This window comes from Euprymna scolopes, chromosome 16 (genome assembly GCF_053919585.1).
Source record: "Euprymna scolopes isolate OS-2025 chromosome 16, ASM5391958v1, whole genome shotgun sequence".
Classification (NCBI taxonomy): Eukaryota; Metazoa; Mollusca; class Cephalopoda; order Sepiida; family Sepiolidae; genus Euprymna; species Euprymna scolopes.
The window spans coordinates 131,277,065-131,297,585 of record NC_136497.1 but is presented as its reverse complement, the minus strand read 5'-3'; the positions used below and the strand labels follow the sequence as shown (position 1 = coordinate 131,297,585).

The 20,521-nt window shown below is 33.2% G+C and overlaps 1 protein-coding gene across 2 annotated transcripts in view; it reads right to left on the bottom strand.

Moving 5' to 3' along the window:
• Positions 1–1,065: 1,065 nt before the first annotated feature.
• The window catches only part of LOC145296089 (lipid droplet-associated hydrolase-like), a 99,553-nt gene continuing 80,097 nt past the window's right edge, over positions 1,066–20,521 (bottom strand). For both annotated transcript variants that reach the window (XM_080142228.1, XM_080142227.1), the window contains one exon: positions 1,066–12,303. In XM_080142228.1, the coding sequence (XP_079998354.1) occupies positions 11,474–12,303 (830 nt within the window). In that variant the 3' untranslated portion in view covers positions 1,066–11,473. The remainder of the gene's footprint in view (positions 12,304–20,521) is intronic.

Genomic DNA, 20,521 nt, shown 5'->3' with positions numbered 1-20,521 from the left:
AACCGACGGTACCGATGACTTATCTCATCTAAACTTTTCTGTAAATAAAAATATAAATAATACGCTTTTATTTTCGGAATTTTTCCTTATAATAGAGCATTCTGCTGGAATCATTTTTTCCAAAACTATATAACTAAGTTATATATATATATATATATATATATATATATATGTGTGTGTGTGTGTGTGTGTGTGTGTGTGTGCGTGTGTGTGAATTGAAATTTGGAATATAGATTTTTGTTATTTATTTGTATATGCTCTGTAGTTACATCGAGCTTCATAAATTAAAGGACTGGTATAATTGAATAAGCATATTTTCCCTTAAACATACATATATATAATTATATACATATATATATTATTTCATTTATATAGACAAGTATTACATACTCGCTACACTAAACATGCTAATGTTTCGGAGCAAATTGATTTATTAAAAAAGCAATCGTTTCTCATCAGGCAAGAGAAATAAAATTTATGTCTGTTATTCAGAGCATCTTGTCCTTAAAACCTCGTAAGGTTGTGGGTTAAGGACAAGATGCTCTGAATAACAAACATAAACATTATTTCTCTCGACTGATGAGGAGCGATTGTTTTTTTAATATACCAATTCGCTCCGAAACATTATCATGTTTAGTGTAGCGAGTATGTAATACTTGTCTATATAAATACAAAATATATTAATATATTTGGCTCTTTTTTATTGAGCACTCTTAATAACCTCGTTTCAGTTCATGGATTTTATCTCCTGAATACCTTTAACTTTAAATATATATATGTTTTTGTTTTTTTTACCGTTTTATCTGTTTGGTTACATATGTTTCGGATGTTGGACCATGTTTACAATTCAACAGCTTCATCAGACCAACATCCGAAACATATGTAACCAAACAGATAAAGCGGTAATAAAAAAAATAAAAACACATATTTGCTCTGCAATAGTATTGAGCACTCTCTTCAGGTTTTTACTAATTACCAGTTTTACTATATATATATATATTTATATATATATATATGAGAGAGAGAGAGAGAGAGAGAGAGAGAGAGAGAGAGAGAGAGAGAGAATTCTTTGTTTTCCAATAACTTTTTATTCGTTTTCTTATTCATTTTTTTAATTCAAATATTCACTTAAAGATTAAAGAGAGGGTTACAATCTTTACAAAATCTCTCGGTTGGAACATATGAGATAGCGGGTAAATGTTTGGCATCTGATGGGATGCTCCGTCCCCAGCTTGAACAAAATAAGAAAATTAAAATAATAATAATTAAAAAAAAAAAACAGGAATGAAATAATAGTAATATTAGAGTATGACATTTGGAAAGTTGTACATGATAAACGTGTTCAACATCATAAATATAAAATGACAAAGATAAATGTTATCTTTATATCAGAACTCATCAAGACAAGAGAAAGCTCAATACACTTTATAGAGCAAGTAACAAACAAGAAACTTGATGAAAATAAAAATTTGAATGCATTACAATATTTATTATTATTCTATTAAATATTCAAACAAACGAATTAAAATAAAGAATAATCCTTAACTCATGGGTTTTCAAGGATAGGCTCTTTCCATCAGCGGACGAAAGTCAGTAAAAAAAATGTATCACGTGTTAGCATACATCTGAAAGAGATATATTAAAAAAAAAATTGTGATGAAAAGAGCCTATCTCCGAAAATCCAGGAATCAATAAATACTGTAATTTTTTTCAATTTTTATTTTCATTATCAAATGCACACACACACACACATCCATTCATACACACACACACACATCCATTCATACACACACACATCCATCCATACCCACACACACACACACACATATATATATATAATAAAAATTTGATGTTGAAAAGTTTTTTTTTTTTTCAAATTTTCAAAAAACCTTTTAAACCTGTAAGGAAGGTATACAAAATTTTAATTATTCGACAAGGAGTACAAATAAAATAAGAAAAACCTTATTCCATGGAGTTTTGAAAAATGCACATCTTCACATCAGAGGGAAGAGGTTCGTAAAATATACAATAGATGAGGAATATTAGTTATATATAACTTTATTATATCATCAGACCAATAAGGAAAAGTTATGGGGAAATTTAAGAAAAAAATAACTCTTTAGACCATGGCATTTCGAAGCTAAATGCTTCTCACCAGAAGAGGAGAAGGGCCAGAATCATACAAAATGCAAATATAGAAAAACTGGCTTAATGACATTTAGAAATTAAATGAGAATAAAAGAATTAGATAAAAAGGTAAATAATGGCGCAAAGATTTTTTTTTTTTTTTTAAATTTTCTCAACTTTTCTTTATTGCTCTGAAGATATACTAAAGTTTTAAATAACTTATATTCCTCATCTTTCAATTTAATTTTATTGTTTGCTCCTCTTAATAGTGTTGAGTTTTTTTATCTTGATAAGTTTTGCTTTACTCTTTGATAACATATATATATATATATATATATATCTTTTTTTATCTTGTTAATATATATATCTGTCTTTTTTATCTTGATGACACACACACACACACATATATATATATATATATATATATTTTTTTTTATCTTGATAAGTTTTGATTTACTCTTTGATAACGTGTGTGTGTTTGTGTGTGTGTGTGTTTGTCTGTGTGTGTGTCCAATCAAATACAAAAATTTGGTTTAATCTATTGTATTCAAGTACTCTGCCATATTATTGGGAAAAAGATATGGACCCATCGATGAAATAGTAACATTTCGTGTTTGGGTATTAAACAACATAGAAAAGGTTGATATGCCACAGCGAATGAGAAAGAAATCCAATCAAATGATGTAATATTGAAAAAAAAAAAAAATCGGTTTTATCTGCATTTTTTCTGTTAGTGCAAAAAGTGGAGTTAAACGCGTGTATGCATGTGCACATATGCGTGATTAGTGTGTTTATTTTAATGTATTTGGTGATGAGTGCAAAATGTCCAAATGTTGCAGTATTATTAATTTGCTTTTATGTTAGTGTTGTAACCTTTTTCAATTCTTCTATATATGCACGTGTGATCTTTTTTTTTGTGTCGATGCATACACGATTGTTTAAATAATGCATTTATTTGTTTGTGCAAAAAGCAGAGTTTAAGATAACACTTAGACAACGGACGAGAAAACTTTTTAAAAAACTTTGTGCGAGATCGATAAATTGCTGGAAACGAGGTCTGTGATTAAATGAAAGGCATCAGTGTACGCGATATTTCGACCAAAGTTCCGACAAAATGGGAATGTCTTGTATGTGACAAAGAAAATGCTGCTATATCACAATGCAAAAGAAATGGCCATTGTATGTAAATATATATTATATAATATATATATATATATATATATACATATACATACATACATGTGGATAAATGACATTAAAAATGATGGTAAATCACAGTTTTGGAAAAGAAAAAAAATCGAAGAGGAAAAAAAAAATTTTTTAAGTTTAATTTTTTTTTTTAGTTTAATTTTTTTTTTAACTTTAATTTTTTTTTTTCAAAAATGTTTCTTTTCAGAAAGGAATTTGGTGTAACTTCATTTCATTTTATTATGTGTATACACATGTGTATGTGTGTGTTTAATATGTATTTTTGTATTTTGTGAGGTGTGCACAATTTTTGCATGTTTTAGCATTTGTTTTTGTTGTATTTTGTATTTTTTCTTTTTTTTTTTTAAGAAAAATAAATAAATTGGGGAATTGGACAAAAGAGTAGCTTATAAGTAAGTTCCAGCTCCTGTTAATATTTGGATATTATGTATTTGGGAAAATCTATATTAATTATTAAATATAATTATTACTAATTTTAATTAAGGATTCTATGCAAATAGAATTTAGACAACTTATTGTTTTTGTTATGGTGTGCATATGTGTAAGTATATATATATATATATATATATGTGTGTGTGTGTGTGTATGTATATATGTGCATGATAAGGAGTGCATAATGTAACACTGGTGTCATGAATGCATGCAGCAAGGTGCATATTGCAGTGAGGGGGGTGTTCAAACAGACAGGATGGGATGGAGGGGTGCAGAGAAATGCAAAGAGTTAGCAAAATCGGACCAACTGCAGAGCTGTCATTAAATGTTGCCATAGATGATAGTGTAGCAGTCAAAACTTGTTATAATCACAGGCAGGAGCTAATTCTCGCGGCTTGAGATTTGAAATCCATTTTCTCCCTGGCTTGTCCAATCACAAGCCAGCTCTCAATCACGTGACCGAGTATAAAAGGTAAGACCAAGAACGCGCTCCCTTTTACTCCTTATTTCTCCCTGCTCTGCCCAGCAGCACACATCGCCGGCCAAAGTGAGTATAACGACCAACATGGCTCTCTTCAAACTCCCTCTTATTTTGCTCTTTTAGACTTCCGGTCTGCGGTAACCACACAAACTTTATCATGCTACAGAACTGCTCTCATCGATACACCGACGACACACCCACTACAACACTTAAATACACTGAAGACTTTGCTTTTTCTTTCTCCTTTAACCGGCCTCATTCAGGCACGGGTGGACTGTGCTGTTCTTTCCGTCAACAAGCTGGCAATATATTACATCTATCTTTACACTTCCGCCTATTCACCCGTTTCTCTCTTGTACATGCTACTGACGAAGATAACAAATAAAGTTGTTTATTAAATGTTAAAATGAGACTTTTTTCTTTTTCTTCATTTTTAACTAAAGTAGTATCGTCTACGTAGATATCAACAACTAAATGAAGATTGTGAAATATGTACTTTATAATATATATATACGTATATGTACTTATATTAGCAGGCTATCCAGTGTCGTCTGGTCATAAAATATACTTAAATATGATATATATATATACTTAAATATACTTAAATATATGCAAATTTCGTTGTTATTATTATTATTGTAGAGCCAACTGTTTATTATTATATTGTATCCTATATATAATTATGGCTCCTGGCATGGCTCGGTTGCAAAATATACTTAAATATGATATTTTAATTCATGCAGATTCTGTATTTATTATTATAGACTCAATCCTCTATTGATTATTATATTGTACCCAATATATTCAATTAAATTTTGCTCTTTTAGACTTCCGGTCTAATTCCCTCTCTCTCATTATATATATATATATATATAGCGTGTCCAGGGGTGATGAGTCATATTGAGTCTATAATCTTTTAGACTTCCGGTCTAATTCCCTCTCTCTCTCTCTCTCTATATATATATATATATATATATATATATAGAGAGAGAGAGAGAGAGAGAGAGAGAGTAAAACAATTCAGAATTTTGAATTAAAAATCAGTTTCAAAAGGAAAACAAACAAAATTGTCTTTGTTTTCCTTTCGGAACTGATTTTTAATTATAAATTATGAATCATTTTACTCAATATTAAAATAGCTCTAGGATATCTATACCTATTGAGCTTATTATAGTACAATGAGCACTGCTTTCTTTTAATAGTAATAATACATTTACTAGTACATTAAAATAAACTCTGCTCTTTAGACTCTTGATCTAATTCCCTCAAAATTATATATATATATAATAAAGCTTATAGCGTTAGAGGAAAAGAGCGAGCTCAATTCTATGAGGGGAGGCTTATCTGGACATTATAAAGCTCAATAAATATCTTTGGAGCTTATATATGAAAACAATAGGAGTGGGAAATGAAGTCACAGAACTATATATTAGTGGATATAGATTGGTTCATTTATTCAATAAGGGAATACAATCAATTAGTTGGGGGATAGAAGAGACTCTTTATGCCAAGGCATTTCGAAGCCTAATGCTTCTCATCAGAAGAGTAGAGAAGATGCTAGGTAACAGTGGGGATGCGGCATCTAGCGTTGGATTCATTAGGAACGAAATAGATCAAAACAAATTAAAATTATAGATGATGTTGGGGGGAGGTCGAATTCTAAATAAAGGAGGAGCGTATTATATATAATGTAATGCAGAGAGTCTTTATCATAGTCTTAGCGTATGTAGTATATGTTTTAGGGTTAATATATATGTGCACAAGTACATGGTTTTTTTTTTAAATTTGTATGCAGCAGATTGTTTATCAGTTGCTCTATTCGGACTCACAACTATATTTGCTTCTGCTTTTCAGAATTTATATAAGTTGATATATGTGTAGATGCATGTGTATATGTGTGTTCATACATGTGTGTTTGTTTAGTCCGTATTTTTGTATTTAATGAGAAGTGCACAATTTCCACACTTTGTAGGATATTCATTACAAATTCACCGTTATGTTAGTGTTGTCTTTTTTCATTTTTTTTTTTTTCTGTACGCCTTATTGTTATCACGAATAAATAAAATGGAGGAGTTGGACAAAAGAGTTTCTGTTCCGGTTGATGTTTGTATTTGGGGAAAATATTAAATGAAGACGATTGTTTTTATTATTATTTTTTATCATCATCATCAATTTTTATCATCACCACCATCATCAATGATGATGCTCGGATCTTCAAGAAATGGGAATGGATTTATGATGCATGCGTGCATGTGTGGGAGGGTGATAAGGGATTCGTGAAGTGATTACTGATGCAAACTAATGAGCTGGATGTGCCAAAATCGAATCCAGTCAATTCTATAGCACCACTTTCACTTCTGGATGTTGGCAACCTTCATGTGGTCCCTAATTTTAGAATTAGGGGAAAAAATAATGCCAGCAACAGAATTGAGTTGCTAAAAAAAAAAAATGCACTTTGCTGGATTTAATTTTGCTTATAACAAACCTCCGCGGCACTGATGAAACATCCCTTCCGAATGCTGATTTGTACTGATCTACTTTGATGTTTCTTTGCAATAAAATGACGTTTTTCTGACAAAGGGGAAAGAATTGCTGTTTGGGGGGGGGATCAGAATCCATCGATCTAACACTTATCATGGCTAGTTTTTAATCTAGTATCTTTTTGTTTGTTTGTTTGTTTGTTTTTAGCTTTTTACATCAAATGACTTCAAGCTTTGTCTGGAGCGATTTCCATTAAAAAAAAAAAATCGCCAGGAAAAAAATTTCTTTTTATTTTCTAAATTGCCCATGTAGGGATCAGAAAAACCTAGGGGGCCAGTTTTTTCTTTTCAAAACGAAATTATCTTTTAAGGCGAGAGTTATGTCCCTTGAAAAAAAAAAAAGGTAGATCCTTGAAATCTCGTTGGAGTAACCAATGTTAAGCTCATGAATATTTGATATTTAAACTTTTATATTTTGTGTGTCATGTATTGGTATGAGAGTTGCAATGAGATTTTGTCACACAAAAAGATTTGATGGTTTTCAGTGAGAACTGTCACAACACTCCTACCCTCTTTATGAATCGTTTGAAATATTAGTGTCTGGGGTATAATTAACATTTTCATTTTCAGCGAGAACTGTCATAAGAGAGAAAAGGAGGTAGAACAGAGAAAGTAAAAAAGGAAGAGAGAAAAAACAGGAAAGGGAAAGAAAGAAAGAGAAATGGATTCTTGTCCAGAATTCCAAATATTAAAAAAAAAAGAAAAAAAAAAAAAAAATCCGTATGATGATGTACATACCTGTAATGCAACGTGAATATCATATTCCAAAAATCACATAAATCGATCAAAGTTTTATCTTTATAAAGAAAAATGATTTTTAAACAACTGGGGGGGGGGGGGGCTTTGCCCGGTCGTAAAATGCACTTAAATATGATATTTTAACTTGTCCATTATTATTATTATAGAGCTATGATTTCAGAAGTAAAAAAAAAAAACAAGTATTTAGGTGCCATCAGCTAGAATCGAAACCAAAAGCAAAACTCTAGCATTCAAAGCTGGTGACGTTACCACTGTATCAACGTGACACGCATATGAACTGATTAAAAATAAAAATAAACTAAGGTGAATGTACAAAATGTATAATGATTTTTTTTTTTTCAATTTTGACCCATGTTTGATCGCTTAAAAACTATTTTAATCAGCTAAAGACCCATAAAAGAACCGTCCATAAAAAATCCGATCATTTGAGGTGCCTAGCGCCACTCAGCGACTTTTAGTTTTGGAAGAGATAGAGTTTGAAAATATGGAGACAGACATATATAGCCTTTTATATATTAGATTAATGAGAATTCGTAGGCATTACAACATAAATCTAGTTTGAATTATTACCCCTCCCCCCACCTTTTTTTTTTTCAAAATGGCAACCAAGATGGTCACTCCTTTGATATCCATAACATTTGACTTTCTTATTAAAAAAAATAAAACTAATTTACGTGAATTTTGGTATATGATATTTTGATTTCTGGATGAGAACAGAGAAATAAAATCCAATCAAATAGCAATAAAAAAAAATAAGGAGGTAAAGCTCTAGCGATATGGCAGAAATCAGCTTTTTCTTATTAAAAAAAAAAACACAAAAGAAAAAAGCAAAAAAGAAACCCTCACATCCCTGTAAAGGGTATTACTCAAGCCTAAAAAGGAATTTGACATTTTTGTGCTGCCAAAGTTTTGAACAGACATAAGCAAGTGACATAAATATTCAAAAGCCCATAAAACAAAAAATAGGAAGGCATTTTCTTTTTTTTGGGCAGTAGAAAAAAAAAGACAGCATTTTTTTTTTAATTAATGATTATGTTATTCTTGATTGTTGTTTCACATTCCATTTCAATTATATTTCAGTTTTATGAAATCATAGGCTTCCTAGACATCAAGATTTGTTTTTTTTAATTTTTTATTTTAATTAATTAATTAATTATTTAATTTGGTACTTCTGCATTTACCGACCCGTGGTTTCCACAAAGTTTCCCTAGACGTTCTCGTCCACTGGTAGAAACAACCGGAAACAACCGATCGCGAAACATTAAACCGCTACAAGAAAATTATAATGATAAACAGGAAAAAACATGTAAATTCAATAAATAAAATTACAAACATGTATCTAACCCTAACCTGCATGATTAAAATGTATTATTTTTTTTTTTTTCTTCCAATTTATAAAAAAAAAAACGTAACCCTGATAGATTCGCATTAACTAAAAATAGAGAGTGTTTGTTAAAAATTGAGGAACCTTTTCTGGGTATTTCTGTCAGGCTGACAGAAATACCCAGATTTTTTTATATAACAGGTTTCCAATAATAAAAAAAATATATTTACATAATAGAATATATGACTTTTGAGATCATAAAAATTGCAAAAGCAAAATCGACTAAAAAAAAAAAAATTGTTTGGATTTGATTATTTAAAATGACAGAAGTGATAATACAAAATTTGCGCTTTTTTTCCCAAAAAAGTATAGAGGCCTGTAAGCAGTAATATCTTTAGATACATGTATCAACAGAACAGGTTAAAATTAATTTTATCGTCTGTGTAGTTAAATTGAAAATCTATTTATTGTATAAAAGGTAAATCTTATATTGTTTTTTTATCCATTTCTTTTATTGTACATTTTATTTATTCATAAATTTCTGCATAAATGATCTTCCATAGAAATTGACTAAAACTACAGTAAACACACGAAATGGATATGCCTACTGTCAACTATTGAACAAGCCCGAGCCGACTTTTTGGAAAATGTGGGTTAGTAAATGCAGAAGCACTATTTATTTATTTTGTAAATTCACAAAGAATTATTGTGATTTGTTTTTGGATATTTTTTTATTTTTATTTTTTTTTGGTCTTGTTTCCAAATATTTTTCCCTTTCTCTCTTCGTCTTTAATGTTTTGGAAGAAAATTAATTATTAATTCATTTGCTTTGCCTTTTTCCATTTCTTGCCTGGTAATTGTTATTGACCATTGCACATTGAATTTTTTTCATGGCAGTAGAACAAAAAGGACAGAATAATTTTTTGGCACTTGTACAGTTTAATCAACACATTAAAAAATGAAAATATTGAAAAAAGGTTATATTGTACGAATCCGTTTTGGACTGAAGATTTCCGAAAAAAAAAAATCACTTAATTTGATCGAGTGTTTTTTAAAAAATTTTTTTTACAGCAGAAAAACACGTTTTTATGACAGCGCATTGAAGGCAGACATTTTGGAATTTTTTGAACACGCCATGGGGAGATAACTCAATTTAAAGCGCTTACACTCCCTCCCCATCTTTAATACTAGCTTTTCTTTCTAAAAAAATCGAACCTTTTGCTCGGTATCATAAAAAAATTGTTTTTTCGCTGTAAAAAAAAAAGAAAATGAAATTAAGTGAAATTTTTTTTCAGAGAACTTCATTCCATAACGGATACGTACAATCTAAACGTTTTTTTTTTTTTTTTTTCGATATTTTCATTTTTTAATGTCTTGATTAAACTGTACAAGTACCATTTTTTTTTTAATTGATGATTATGTTATGTTATTCTTGATTGCTCCTATTTAATTTGTCTCCTCACGAGGCTAAAGTTAGACACGAAAGTCGTTTTTAAATGTGGAGAAAAGGAAAAAAAAAAAAGCAATTGTCTCAATTGTGAAGGAGTTCTCCTCCACTAATCGAGAATAAAAAGTCGAAGTCTAGTATCAGAACAGATACTACACTTTGATCTTGGCCCGATTGTTTGTTATTGACCATTACATTTCAGTTTTGTGAAATCATGTTTCCTAGATATCAAACTCGTTTTTTTTTTAATTAATTAATTAATTAATTTATTTTTGTAAATTTATGAAGCATCATTGTGGTTCATTTTTGGATATCTTTTCTTTTTTTCTTTTTTTTTGTCTCGTTTCCCAATATTTTTCCCTTTTTGTCTTCATCTTTAATGCTCCAGGTTTTTGACAAAAACCCATTTGCCTTTTTTTCTGATTTTGCCTGGTAATTGTTATTGACCATTGCATATCCAGTTTTGCAAAATCACATTTGTTTCATAGACATCAAGATTGTTGTTGTCCTTTTTTTATAAATTTTATTTATTTATTTATTTTTAACTATTTTTAATTTTATTTGTAACTATTTTATTTATTTATTTATTTGTAACTTTTTTATTTTAATTTATTTGTAACTTTTTTAATTTTACTTATTTATTTTCATTTGTAACTTTAAAAAAATTTTATTTATTTATTTATTTGTAACTTTAAAAATTTTTTTATTTACTTATTCATTCTTAACTATGAAAATTTTATTTATTTCTTTATTCGTTTGTAACTTTAAAAAAATTTATTCATTTATTCATTTGTAACTTTAAAAAAATTTTATTTATTCATTTTTAACTTAAATTTTATTCATTTATTTATTTATTCATTTATAACTTTTAAAAAACATTCATTTATTTATTTGTAACTTTTAAAATTTTTTATTCATTTATTAATTTGTTGATTTATTTATTAATTTGTAACTTTAAAAAAATTTTATTTATTCATTTTTAACTTAAATTTTATTCATTTATTAATTTGTTGATTTATTTATTAATTTGTAACTTTAAAAAAATTTTATTTATTAATTTGTAACTTTTAAAAAACATTCATTTATTTATTTGTAACTTTAAAAAATTTTTTATTTATTTATTAATTTGTTGATTTATTTATTAATTTGTAACTTTATGAAGAATCATTGTGATTCATTTTTAGATATCTTGTCTCATCTCCAAATATTTCCCCCTTTTTCTCTTCATCTTTCAAAGTTCCATTGTTACTTGACCTTGACCTTAATTTATTCAATTTAACATCGCTGTTTTGAATCAGCATCCGTTCAGCCATTGAATTCTGGATTGTTCGAAACCATTCACTCACTATCGTCGCCATTATTCTACTAAACCGCAGCACGAACGCATGCTCAATTTGATCTTGACAAAACCGGACATCAGCCATCGGAAATAATCTTTTCATATTATAGCCAAACTCAATCGGGCACCAGTGGTCGTTTAATCCATAATAGAAACTGATGCGGTCAATATATTTTTGGACGAGGTCTTTGTCTAGTTCGTTAACGACTTTGAGCTCTTCTTCGCCCAGCGTGAACGAACATTGCACACAGGACGTATCAAAGATGCTCATGGTGGCTCTCAGGGCGCATTCATCGATCACCGACCGTCCAAAATATGCCCGGATGATACCGGACTGGATCCGAGAGGATACAAATGAAAGGAGGAACACAAGAGTTAACAAAAACCATCGGATGAGGAAGAAAAATGTCGAGAAGGTAGAGATGATCCGGCCGGCAAAGGATGAAGATAGGCGCTCGATTGTGGGGAAGAGGAAAAAGTTGTGATGACTCCTCTCGTCGATATAGGGGAGGAGTCGTAAGGCGATGAAACAGCCGATAGAATGACCCACAAGGATCAGACGGGTATGGCAGGGTATATGAGTCTTTATGAATAGGAGCTTGTGTTGGACCTGTTGCTCGAGGGACGTCTCGTTTATTAGTTGGCCTGAAAAAAATTAAAATAAATAAATTAGAAAAGCGCTTGACAGAGCACATATCTCCACCAAGGCTCAACATTAAAAATAAAAAGTCTCAACAAGCTTTTATGAAAAACTAGCAGGCCGCCTGGCGTTGCCCGGTCATAAAATATGCATAAATATTATATTTTAATTCATACAGAAACGGAGACATGTGTGAGTACTCTAACCACTGCGCCAAGGATCCGTGGATACTTGGAAAAATCAATTGTAAAAGTGATATTCTCCTGAAGGTTAATTCTCAGTGTTGGCCACCGAAAAATACCATTGCAAATTACTTAGGACCTCTATCCAGTCATGGCTGACAGAACAAGAGCATGCTACCCCTGTGAAGTAAATAAAGGGTTTCATTCAAAATTTCATTCACATTCCCAAATTCTACATAAACATTCCCAAGTTCGACAAAATACACCTGATGAAGAAGGTCGGAGGTTACATCGACCGAAACGTTGTGAAAATAACACTCAAGATGAGAACAGTAGTCTGATGAATACAAATAATACAAATAATCAATCCTTATCTCAAAAATTCAGAAACGTTCACTACTTGTAAGTAAAAAAAAATAAATTTCAAGCTGACATCGAAACCAAAACCTAAAGACAGTAAGTCAAGTACGATAACCATCAGGCCAGCTTGACACATTCTTCAAAAAGTGTTTCCAAACCTACTTATTCTTAGCATAAGGGAGGATCTGTCACGTGAACCATTCACACATGTGCATTCCTGAAATAGTTGACAGATAAGGATGAAAACCGATTAAAAAGTTTTCCACATATCTGAATGCTCTATAGCAAATTTCAAGTCTGTAGATCAAAACTTCGTTGAGTATATAGGTTGAGAAGTGTCCTCTCTCTCTCTCACACACACACATTCTCACTTATGTAATATATGAGATTACGCGTTTATAACTGTTTTTTATCTCGGCTTTCTCCAAAAGTTTTATGAAAAATCAAACACTTATTAGTTTGTTTTTTTTTCTTGGTCAAACATTCGTTATAATTATATTCGTTTTAACATCCATTTTACCTGTTGTCAAAGAAAATGATTTTTAAAAAATAGTAACGCATCTCTGGCCAGGTCTTTATAAATCCCTTAAATCTGTACAGTTCCAGGTGAGCATTGTATGAAGATAGCGGTTTCAATCCTACCCAAAGCCGGCCAGAGGCTTACTTGGCCAAAACGTGGTGAAATGACAACAACTATAAATGGCAGTAATTGCTGAGAATGCAGTTAGAAGATTCGGAGTTCCTATCTCGTCGCGGTTACCACCTAACAAAGACCAGAATAATAGCTGGCCAAAACATTTTGAAACAACTAAAAAAGATGAGGATAATAGTCCCCAATAAATAAATTAATAAATAATACTCATCTAAATAATGAATTCTCATTAAATAATATATAAGAGCATTTTTATAACCTTGTAGAACAATTCTCTGCTTCCAAATTTCAATGAATAATTCTAGCATTTGTTTTTCACAAGCTTTGTACTAGCTCATTGTAGTTCTTTATTATTTGCTATTTTACATATATTCATTTAGAAATTTCTTTGTTTGCCAAGAGCGTGTTTGGACATACAAATCCACGTGAATGAATTTCACGTGTTGAAGCACACCTCTGACGTCATAAATAAAGCAATTTCCAATATTTTGAGAGGGGTTCGAGCCAGAGGTAGAGCCATAGAGACAGAGCCAGAAAAGAGACTCAGAGTCCAATCGGTCAGACTGGGAGCTGATGCCCCTTGGAGGTGAAGGGGGAGAAGATAAGACCATGTAATCGTAAGAGCTTGAACTCCTGATTCATCAATCAACCAGCTGGTAGAATAAAGAATCATCATATATTTGTAAACTGTTTGTCTTCGTCGTCGTCATTACAACATAAAGGTAAATGTGTTTTTGTCCATCATCCTCTGTGAATGAACTTTGTATAATGCCCCTTCAAGTGTTAACTGTCCCCACCATTATCAGTAATGTATCTGATGTAAAAAAAACTCCGATATATACGCCCCCGTTATACACCGATATGTGTCTCCAATATGGCCCCCCCCCCCGATTACACAAAATTTCTGATTGGTCAAACCAGTTACACAACATTCACCCTAGACAGGTTGAACCAGCTTCCTCCAAAGAAGGAAGTGTCAAGGGAATATTAAATTAACAGGCGCTCCCCTGTCACATGTGATGTTTGGTGCATGTTTTGGCCAGGAAGCCAGTATCTTCAGACAGCCTAATCTGATAACATCTGATGTCCTAACAGGTATTACCACTTTGGGCCAAAGTAGACCTGGTAACCAATGGTAACTAAGGAGCAACTCCACATTCCCTACAGCCCTCAAAATGGAGCCTCACTGCTGGATGGGAATTAAATACTATTCCCTATTAATTCCTAACTGTTCATCAAAAAGATATCATAATATTTAGTTCGCTGCACCTTATTATAACAAAGGTCCATACAAAATTTCAGCCAGATCGGCCCAATAGTTTTTGAGTAAATGTGAAATGAATAGACAAACTAAAAGAAATATAATACACACACACAGAGTAAATACTAATCACTATTCATCTCTATTGCTGTATATTGAACGGATACCATAATACTTAGTTTGATGCACCTTATCGTAAAGGTCCATACAAAATTTTCACCAAATTGGCTCAGTAGTTTCCAAGAACAGACAGACAAAGAGAAATTATTTTTTTTTTTTTACATGAGAGCAATGGTAACTAAGGGGGAGGGCAACTCCACATTGCCCAAATGAGGCCTCACCACTGGATGTTTTTTTTTTTTTTACACGGTGGTCACCACTTATCAAGGCCCGAAAGCCACTCAGGGATAAGGGTTATTGCAAGTACAGTACGTTAGTGTGGAGATTTGATGAAGTGTTTACTTAAGGGCGTGGTTCATTAGGAATTTGTTAACGTTGGACTTGAAGACATCCAAGTTGTAGTCAGGTGGGAAGCAGGCAGACAGAACAGAGTTCCACAGGTGTGCAGTTCTAAGAAAGAAGTTTTGTTCATGGAATCCACGTTTTGATTTAGGCACAGATAAAGAGTGGGGGAAGTTTTTCACAGTGGATTCAGCTAGACGGGTGTTTTTCGTGAAAGATTGGCGAGGGGGGACCAGAGATTGGAGTTCAGACAAGCACCTGCCATGGAAATAACGATAACAAGGATAGACTCGCAACGTCTCTTCTGTGGGAGAGAGGTTGCAGGGTAGAGAAAAGGGCATCCCCCACTAAGCCACGAAGTCTATTTTGTACTCTGTCAAGACAGGATAGGCGGTTTTTAGCAGCTCCTGCCCAGATATGGCAGCAGTATTCCATCCTTGCTTTTTAAAGTGATGCGCAGCACCAAGGTTACATAGCATTAGAGAAACGATCCCGGGTGCGTGATCGCCTGGCCTGTTATAAGGATGACAGGAAAACAAATGAACACATAACTAAAGAAATGGCAAAAACACTAGAGGATGACCTCCAATCTGTAGTGGAATGGGGACAAAAATGGATGGTCACATTCAATGCTGCCAAGACTAAACTAGTTTCCTTCAATAATTACAAGAAACCTTCTCTGCCACCAATAGCAATGTCCAGTGACTCCCTGTCTGAAAGTACATCTTTCAAACTGCTTGGCCTAACGTTCACAGTAAACTTGAGTTGGAACAATTACATTAAAAACATTGCCAGGGCCGCTGCGAGGAAGGTGGGCTCTCTCTACCGTGCTAGAAAACTACTGACACCTGAAAGTATCCTGTACCTCTATAAGGCCACCATTCACCCATGTATGGAGTATTGCTGTCATATTTGGGCTGATGCATCTGCTGCTAGTCTCTCGCTCCTAGACAAGGTTCGCCAATCTGATAGGCTCTGAACTGGCATCTAAGCTTCAGCCTCTGTCCCATCAATGAAACATTGCATCCCTCTGCCTGTTCTACAAGTATTTTAATGGTGAATGCTCTGACGAACTGCAGACACTTGTGCCCCCATGACGTAGACACCCTCGTTAAACCCAACAGGCAGCTAAATCCCACCCCCACGCAGTAGAGATCCCTAGATGTAAAAGATCTTTCTACTCCAGTAGTTTCTTCCCCAGAACCGCTAGACTCTGGAATTCCATTCCAGGGGCCTGCTTCCCCAACTGTACTGACATGCAGAAGTTCAAGTGTAATGTGAACCGACATCTTGCTGCCCAAATCCCAACATAGTGTCCCAGTAGTTGCTGCCCCTGATAGTAGCCCCCTACACCAAAGTGGCAATGTGCCTTGTTTGGGGTGAAAATGCAATAAAATTTTTTTTTTAAAAACTTAAACGTAGATTCCATGAACAAAGCTTCTTTCTTAGAACTGCACGCCTGTGGAACTCTTCCAATTGCCTGCTTTCCAGCTGACTACAATCTGATTATCTTCAAGTCCAACGTAAACAAGTTCTTGATGAACCACCCCCTTAAGTAACCCAATTTACAAAATTCCCACTACTTATGTTTACTATGCTATAATCACATTGACTAATGTATATCCATTAACACTTATCCTCGAGTGGCCTCCGGGCCTTGATAAGTGGTGATGCCTGTGTAAAAAAAAAAAAAAACGTTTCTAAGACGCAAATTAAAAATAATAAACGAACCCCTTTGTACTCCTACTTTAACACTCAAGCTATCACGACCAAGTATTTCCATATATTACATGAACAACTTCCAAACCACTCGTTCGTTCCTAATTTATGCAAACTCTGACTTCCCTTGACACTGTCAAAAGCTTTCTCCAGATCCAGAAAAACAATTTGGTTTTTATTCCTGGGCAAAGTATCACTGATGTTATGTTCATCGAATTGATCAAAAGAAGAATCTGGAGAAAGATGTCACCTATAAATATAAAAGCGAAAATGTATGTATGTATGTGTGTATGTATGTATGTATGTGTGTTCGCTTTTTCTGTGTGTCTACAAAAGGCTTCTTTCAGAGAAGCGGTCGGTCGGTTCACAACTTTTTAAAACTTTTTATATCACATATAAATCGTAATATCTCACAGTTAATAACGAAGCTCGCCTGTCTACTTAATTTGCTCGATTTCGGCAAGATAAATATTCAATATTTGTCGCTCGCCGTATGTGGGTTAGTCTTTTTCCTATAACATCTTGGGGGAGGGGGGGGGAGCGTTCAGCAGTAAATACTATCCCACAGTCAAACTTGACCTCATTAACTCATTAAAACGGGCACCTGCCAAATCCAAGTAATTAAATAATTTCAAACGTGTTTCCGTTAGCATCTCGCGGTGGGGCAATCGTTAACATCGCACGTTTTTTTTTTTTTCACACTTTAATTTACAACTTTGCCTCAACGGTTCAGGTTCGGATTCGATCTTCATACTTACCTACCGAAACATTTTTTTTTATTTTCACCCCCCCCCCCGGAGTTTTCACACACACATCCAAACACCCGGGTAACGCTGGGTACCCCTCGCTAGTCTATATATATAAATCTCACCTGTCTGTTTAAATGTATGTATGTATGTGTTTGTATGTCTGCATAAAACTTTCAACAGAGGCGATGGATTTTTACGAGATCGGTATTGTTTTAAAGCTCAACCATTCGGATGACAAATATCGAAAAATTGGCTAAAAACATAAATTTTCTACAAGGAGATATTTTCGCAAGTCATCCCCTCTTTTTGATTGACTAGCCTTAATTTAAACCGTCACCACTTCCAGTGTGGCAATGGATGCAACAGCAAAGACGTCACCTTTTTTTCATGTTCTTTTCCTCCTTCGCGGTACATGTTCAAGCTTGCCTGCCAACTACCACATTTTTTTTTCTCAAAACACATCTCTAAACACCCGGGCAACACCAGGCGCCCAGGCTAGTTTTCCTTATAAAAAGGAATAGAATATTAAAATGTTTCTATTTAGAACGTTTTCGGAACAATCTGGAATAGTCAAGAAAATTCTATGCAGAAACCTATGCAGGGATGCTGCACGAGATGCCGCGTTAGTTGTTATTGTCAACTCGCTTTTAAAAACTCCAGTAATGTACGACATAATCATGTTGACACACCGGCTCGCATCAGATCACCAAAGTTAAGCAATGTTGAGCCTGGTTAGTGCCAGATGGGTGACCATTTTGGAATTCGAGGCGGTTCTGAGGAAGAAACTATTAGAGTAGAAGGCTTTCTTACATTTAGGGATCTCTACTGTGTAGGGGTGGAATTTTGCTGTTTGTCAGGTGTATTTATGCCGAGGGGGCACAAGGGCTTGTAGTTCATCAGAACATCCACTATTAAAATACTTTTAACTCTGAATTTTGTTTTATTCTTTTACTTTGTTGCGCGTTCATATCTCTGGACAGAAACCGTCACAAACAGCTCGTTTGCTTCTAATTTATGCAAACCATAAGAGACAACATCTCTTGACACTGTCAAAACCTTTCTCCAGATCTAGTTAAACAAAATACAGGTTCCTCTTCTTACCAAGTTACTTCTCTCCAGTTTGTCTCCTGATAAACAGTATCAGTGATACTTTTGCCCAGACATAAAACCAAACTGCATTTCATCTATACATATTTTACTTCATTTGTTTCTCAATTATTCTCGCGATCACTTTCAGGACCTGATGCATCAAATTTAAGCCTCTGTAATTCTTTGTTTTACGGAAATCGCTCCAGACAAGGTATGAGGCCACTTAATGTAAGGAGCTAAAAATAAATAAATAAATAAATAAATAAAATATAGGGTGACCCCCCCCCCCAAAAAAAAAAAAAACAGAGAACATTAAATAGTTTTTCTGGGCATTTTACAGTCAACGGAGAAAAAAGGCCAAAGACCCTAGTGTTTTGATGTGATGTTTTGAATATAATAAACTAGTTATGACCAAAGTTTCATTTCATTCGGACAAAACACTAAGAAACAGGGCCTAATTAGAGTTGGGGGTCCGTTTTTTTTTTTTGTCACCCTGTATTACTTCAAGATCAATAAATGTCAACGAGAAATGTCATATAGAATAGATCTTGATCTAGAAAACAGCAATTCTTCCCTCTTTGTCAGAAACATCGCAAACGGAATAAGAGGACCGAAGAACAAAATAAAGGAAGTGAGTGTTACCTCAATCTAGTCCTTTCTCTTTACTGTTGTAATAATTGGCAATTGTTCCCAGTCTTTTTGGATAATCTTTTGTAATCTTTTTTTGTTTCATCTGTAGCTTTACCATTCTTCATCTTACTGACAGCATCTTGTACCATTTCTTCATCTTCTATCTATAATACAGATCTCACCTGTCTGTTTAAATGTATGTACATATGTATATCTGCCTAAAACTTGTCAGAGGCAACGGATTTTCACAAGATTGATATCGTTTTGAAGTTCAACCTTTCAGACGACAAATATCGAAACATTGGCCAAAAACATGAATTCCTTCACCCTCAACTGGGCACTTTTCTGTGGGGAGGGATCGCTTTTTTTGCCAATATTTTCGAAAGACATCCTCTCTTTTTGATTGTTTACCCTTAATTTAAACTTTTGCCAAACTGGAAGTGGTGATGGACGGAACAGCAAAGACGTCACTTTTTTTTTCACATTGTTTTCCTCTTTCTGGGTACGAGTTCGAGCCTGCCTGCCTACTACCATCTTTTTTTTTTTTTTGCTCAACACACACCTCCAAACACCCGGGCAACGCCAGGCACCTAGGCTAGTCTTATTCTAATAGCTAAACTGGATACTGCTTCTGTAAGTTCTAGCTTTTTCCATGGAAACTCGAAATTCAGTAATCTTCAAGAAAAAAAGATTGGAAACCTTATGCTCACCACTGGAACTTTGTTATGTGGTATACTTTTCTCCAGTGACCAGATATTCAATACAACGTCTTTACTACTAGATCTTTATAAAATAAGCATTTATTCCAGCAACACCATCTCTCCGCTTAATAGATGTTCAATTAATACAGTCTGTACATTTTTATAAATAGGACTAAGTTTTATTTTTAAAAAAATAAAAAAAATACTTTTTAGATAATATAAGCAAATAAAATGTATAAATTTTGAAAAAACAAGGACTTGATTTGTATTTAGTTTTATCTTTGTAAACGTGCTATGCTGCATGTTTAGTTGGGTGCATAGCTGCAATGCATACAGGCAACACTTGCAATGGGGAAAATATTTAGCTAAGAGAAGAGAGACCACTCAAGAGATGTTATTTACCTCATAAGTTTAGGAA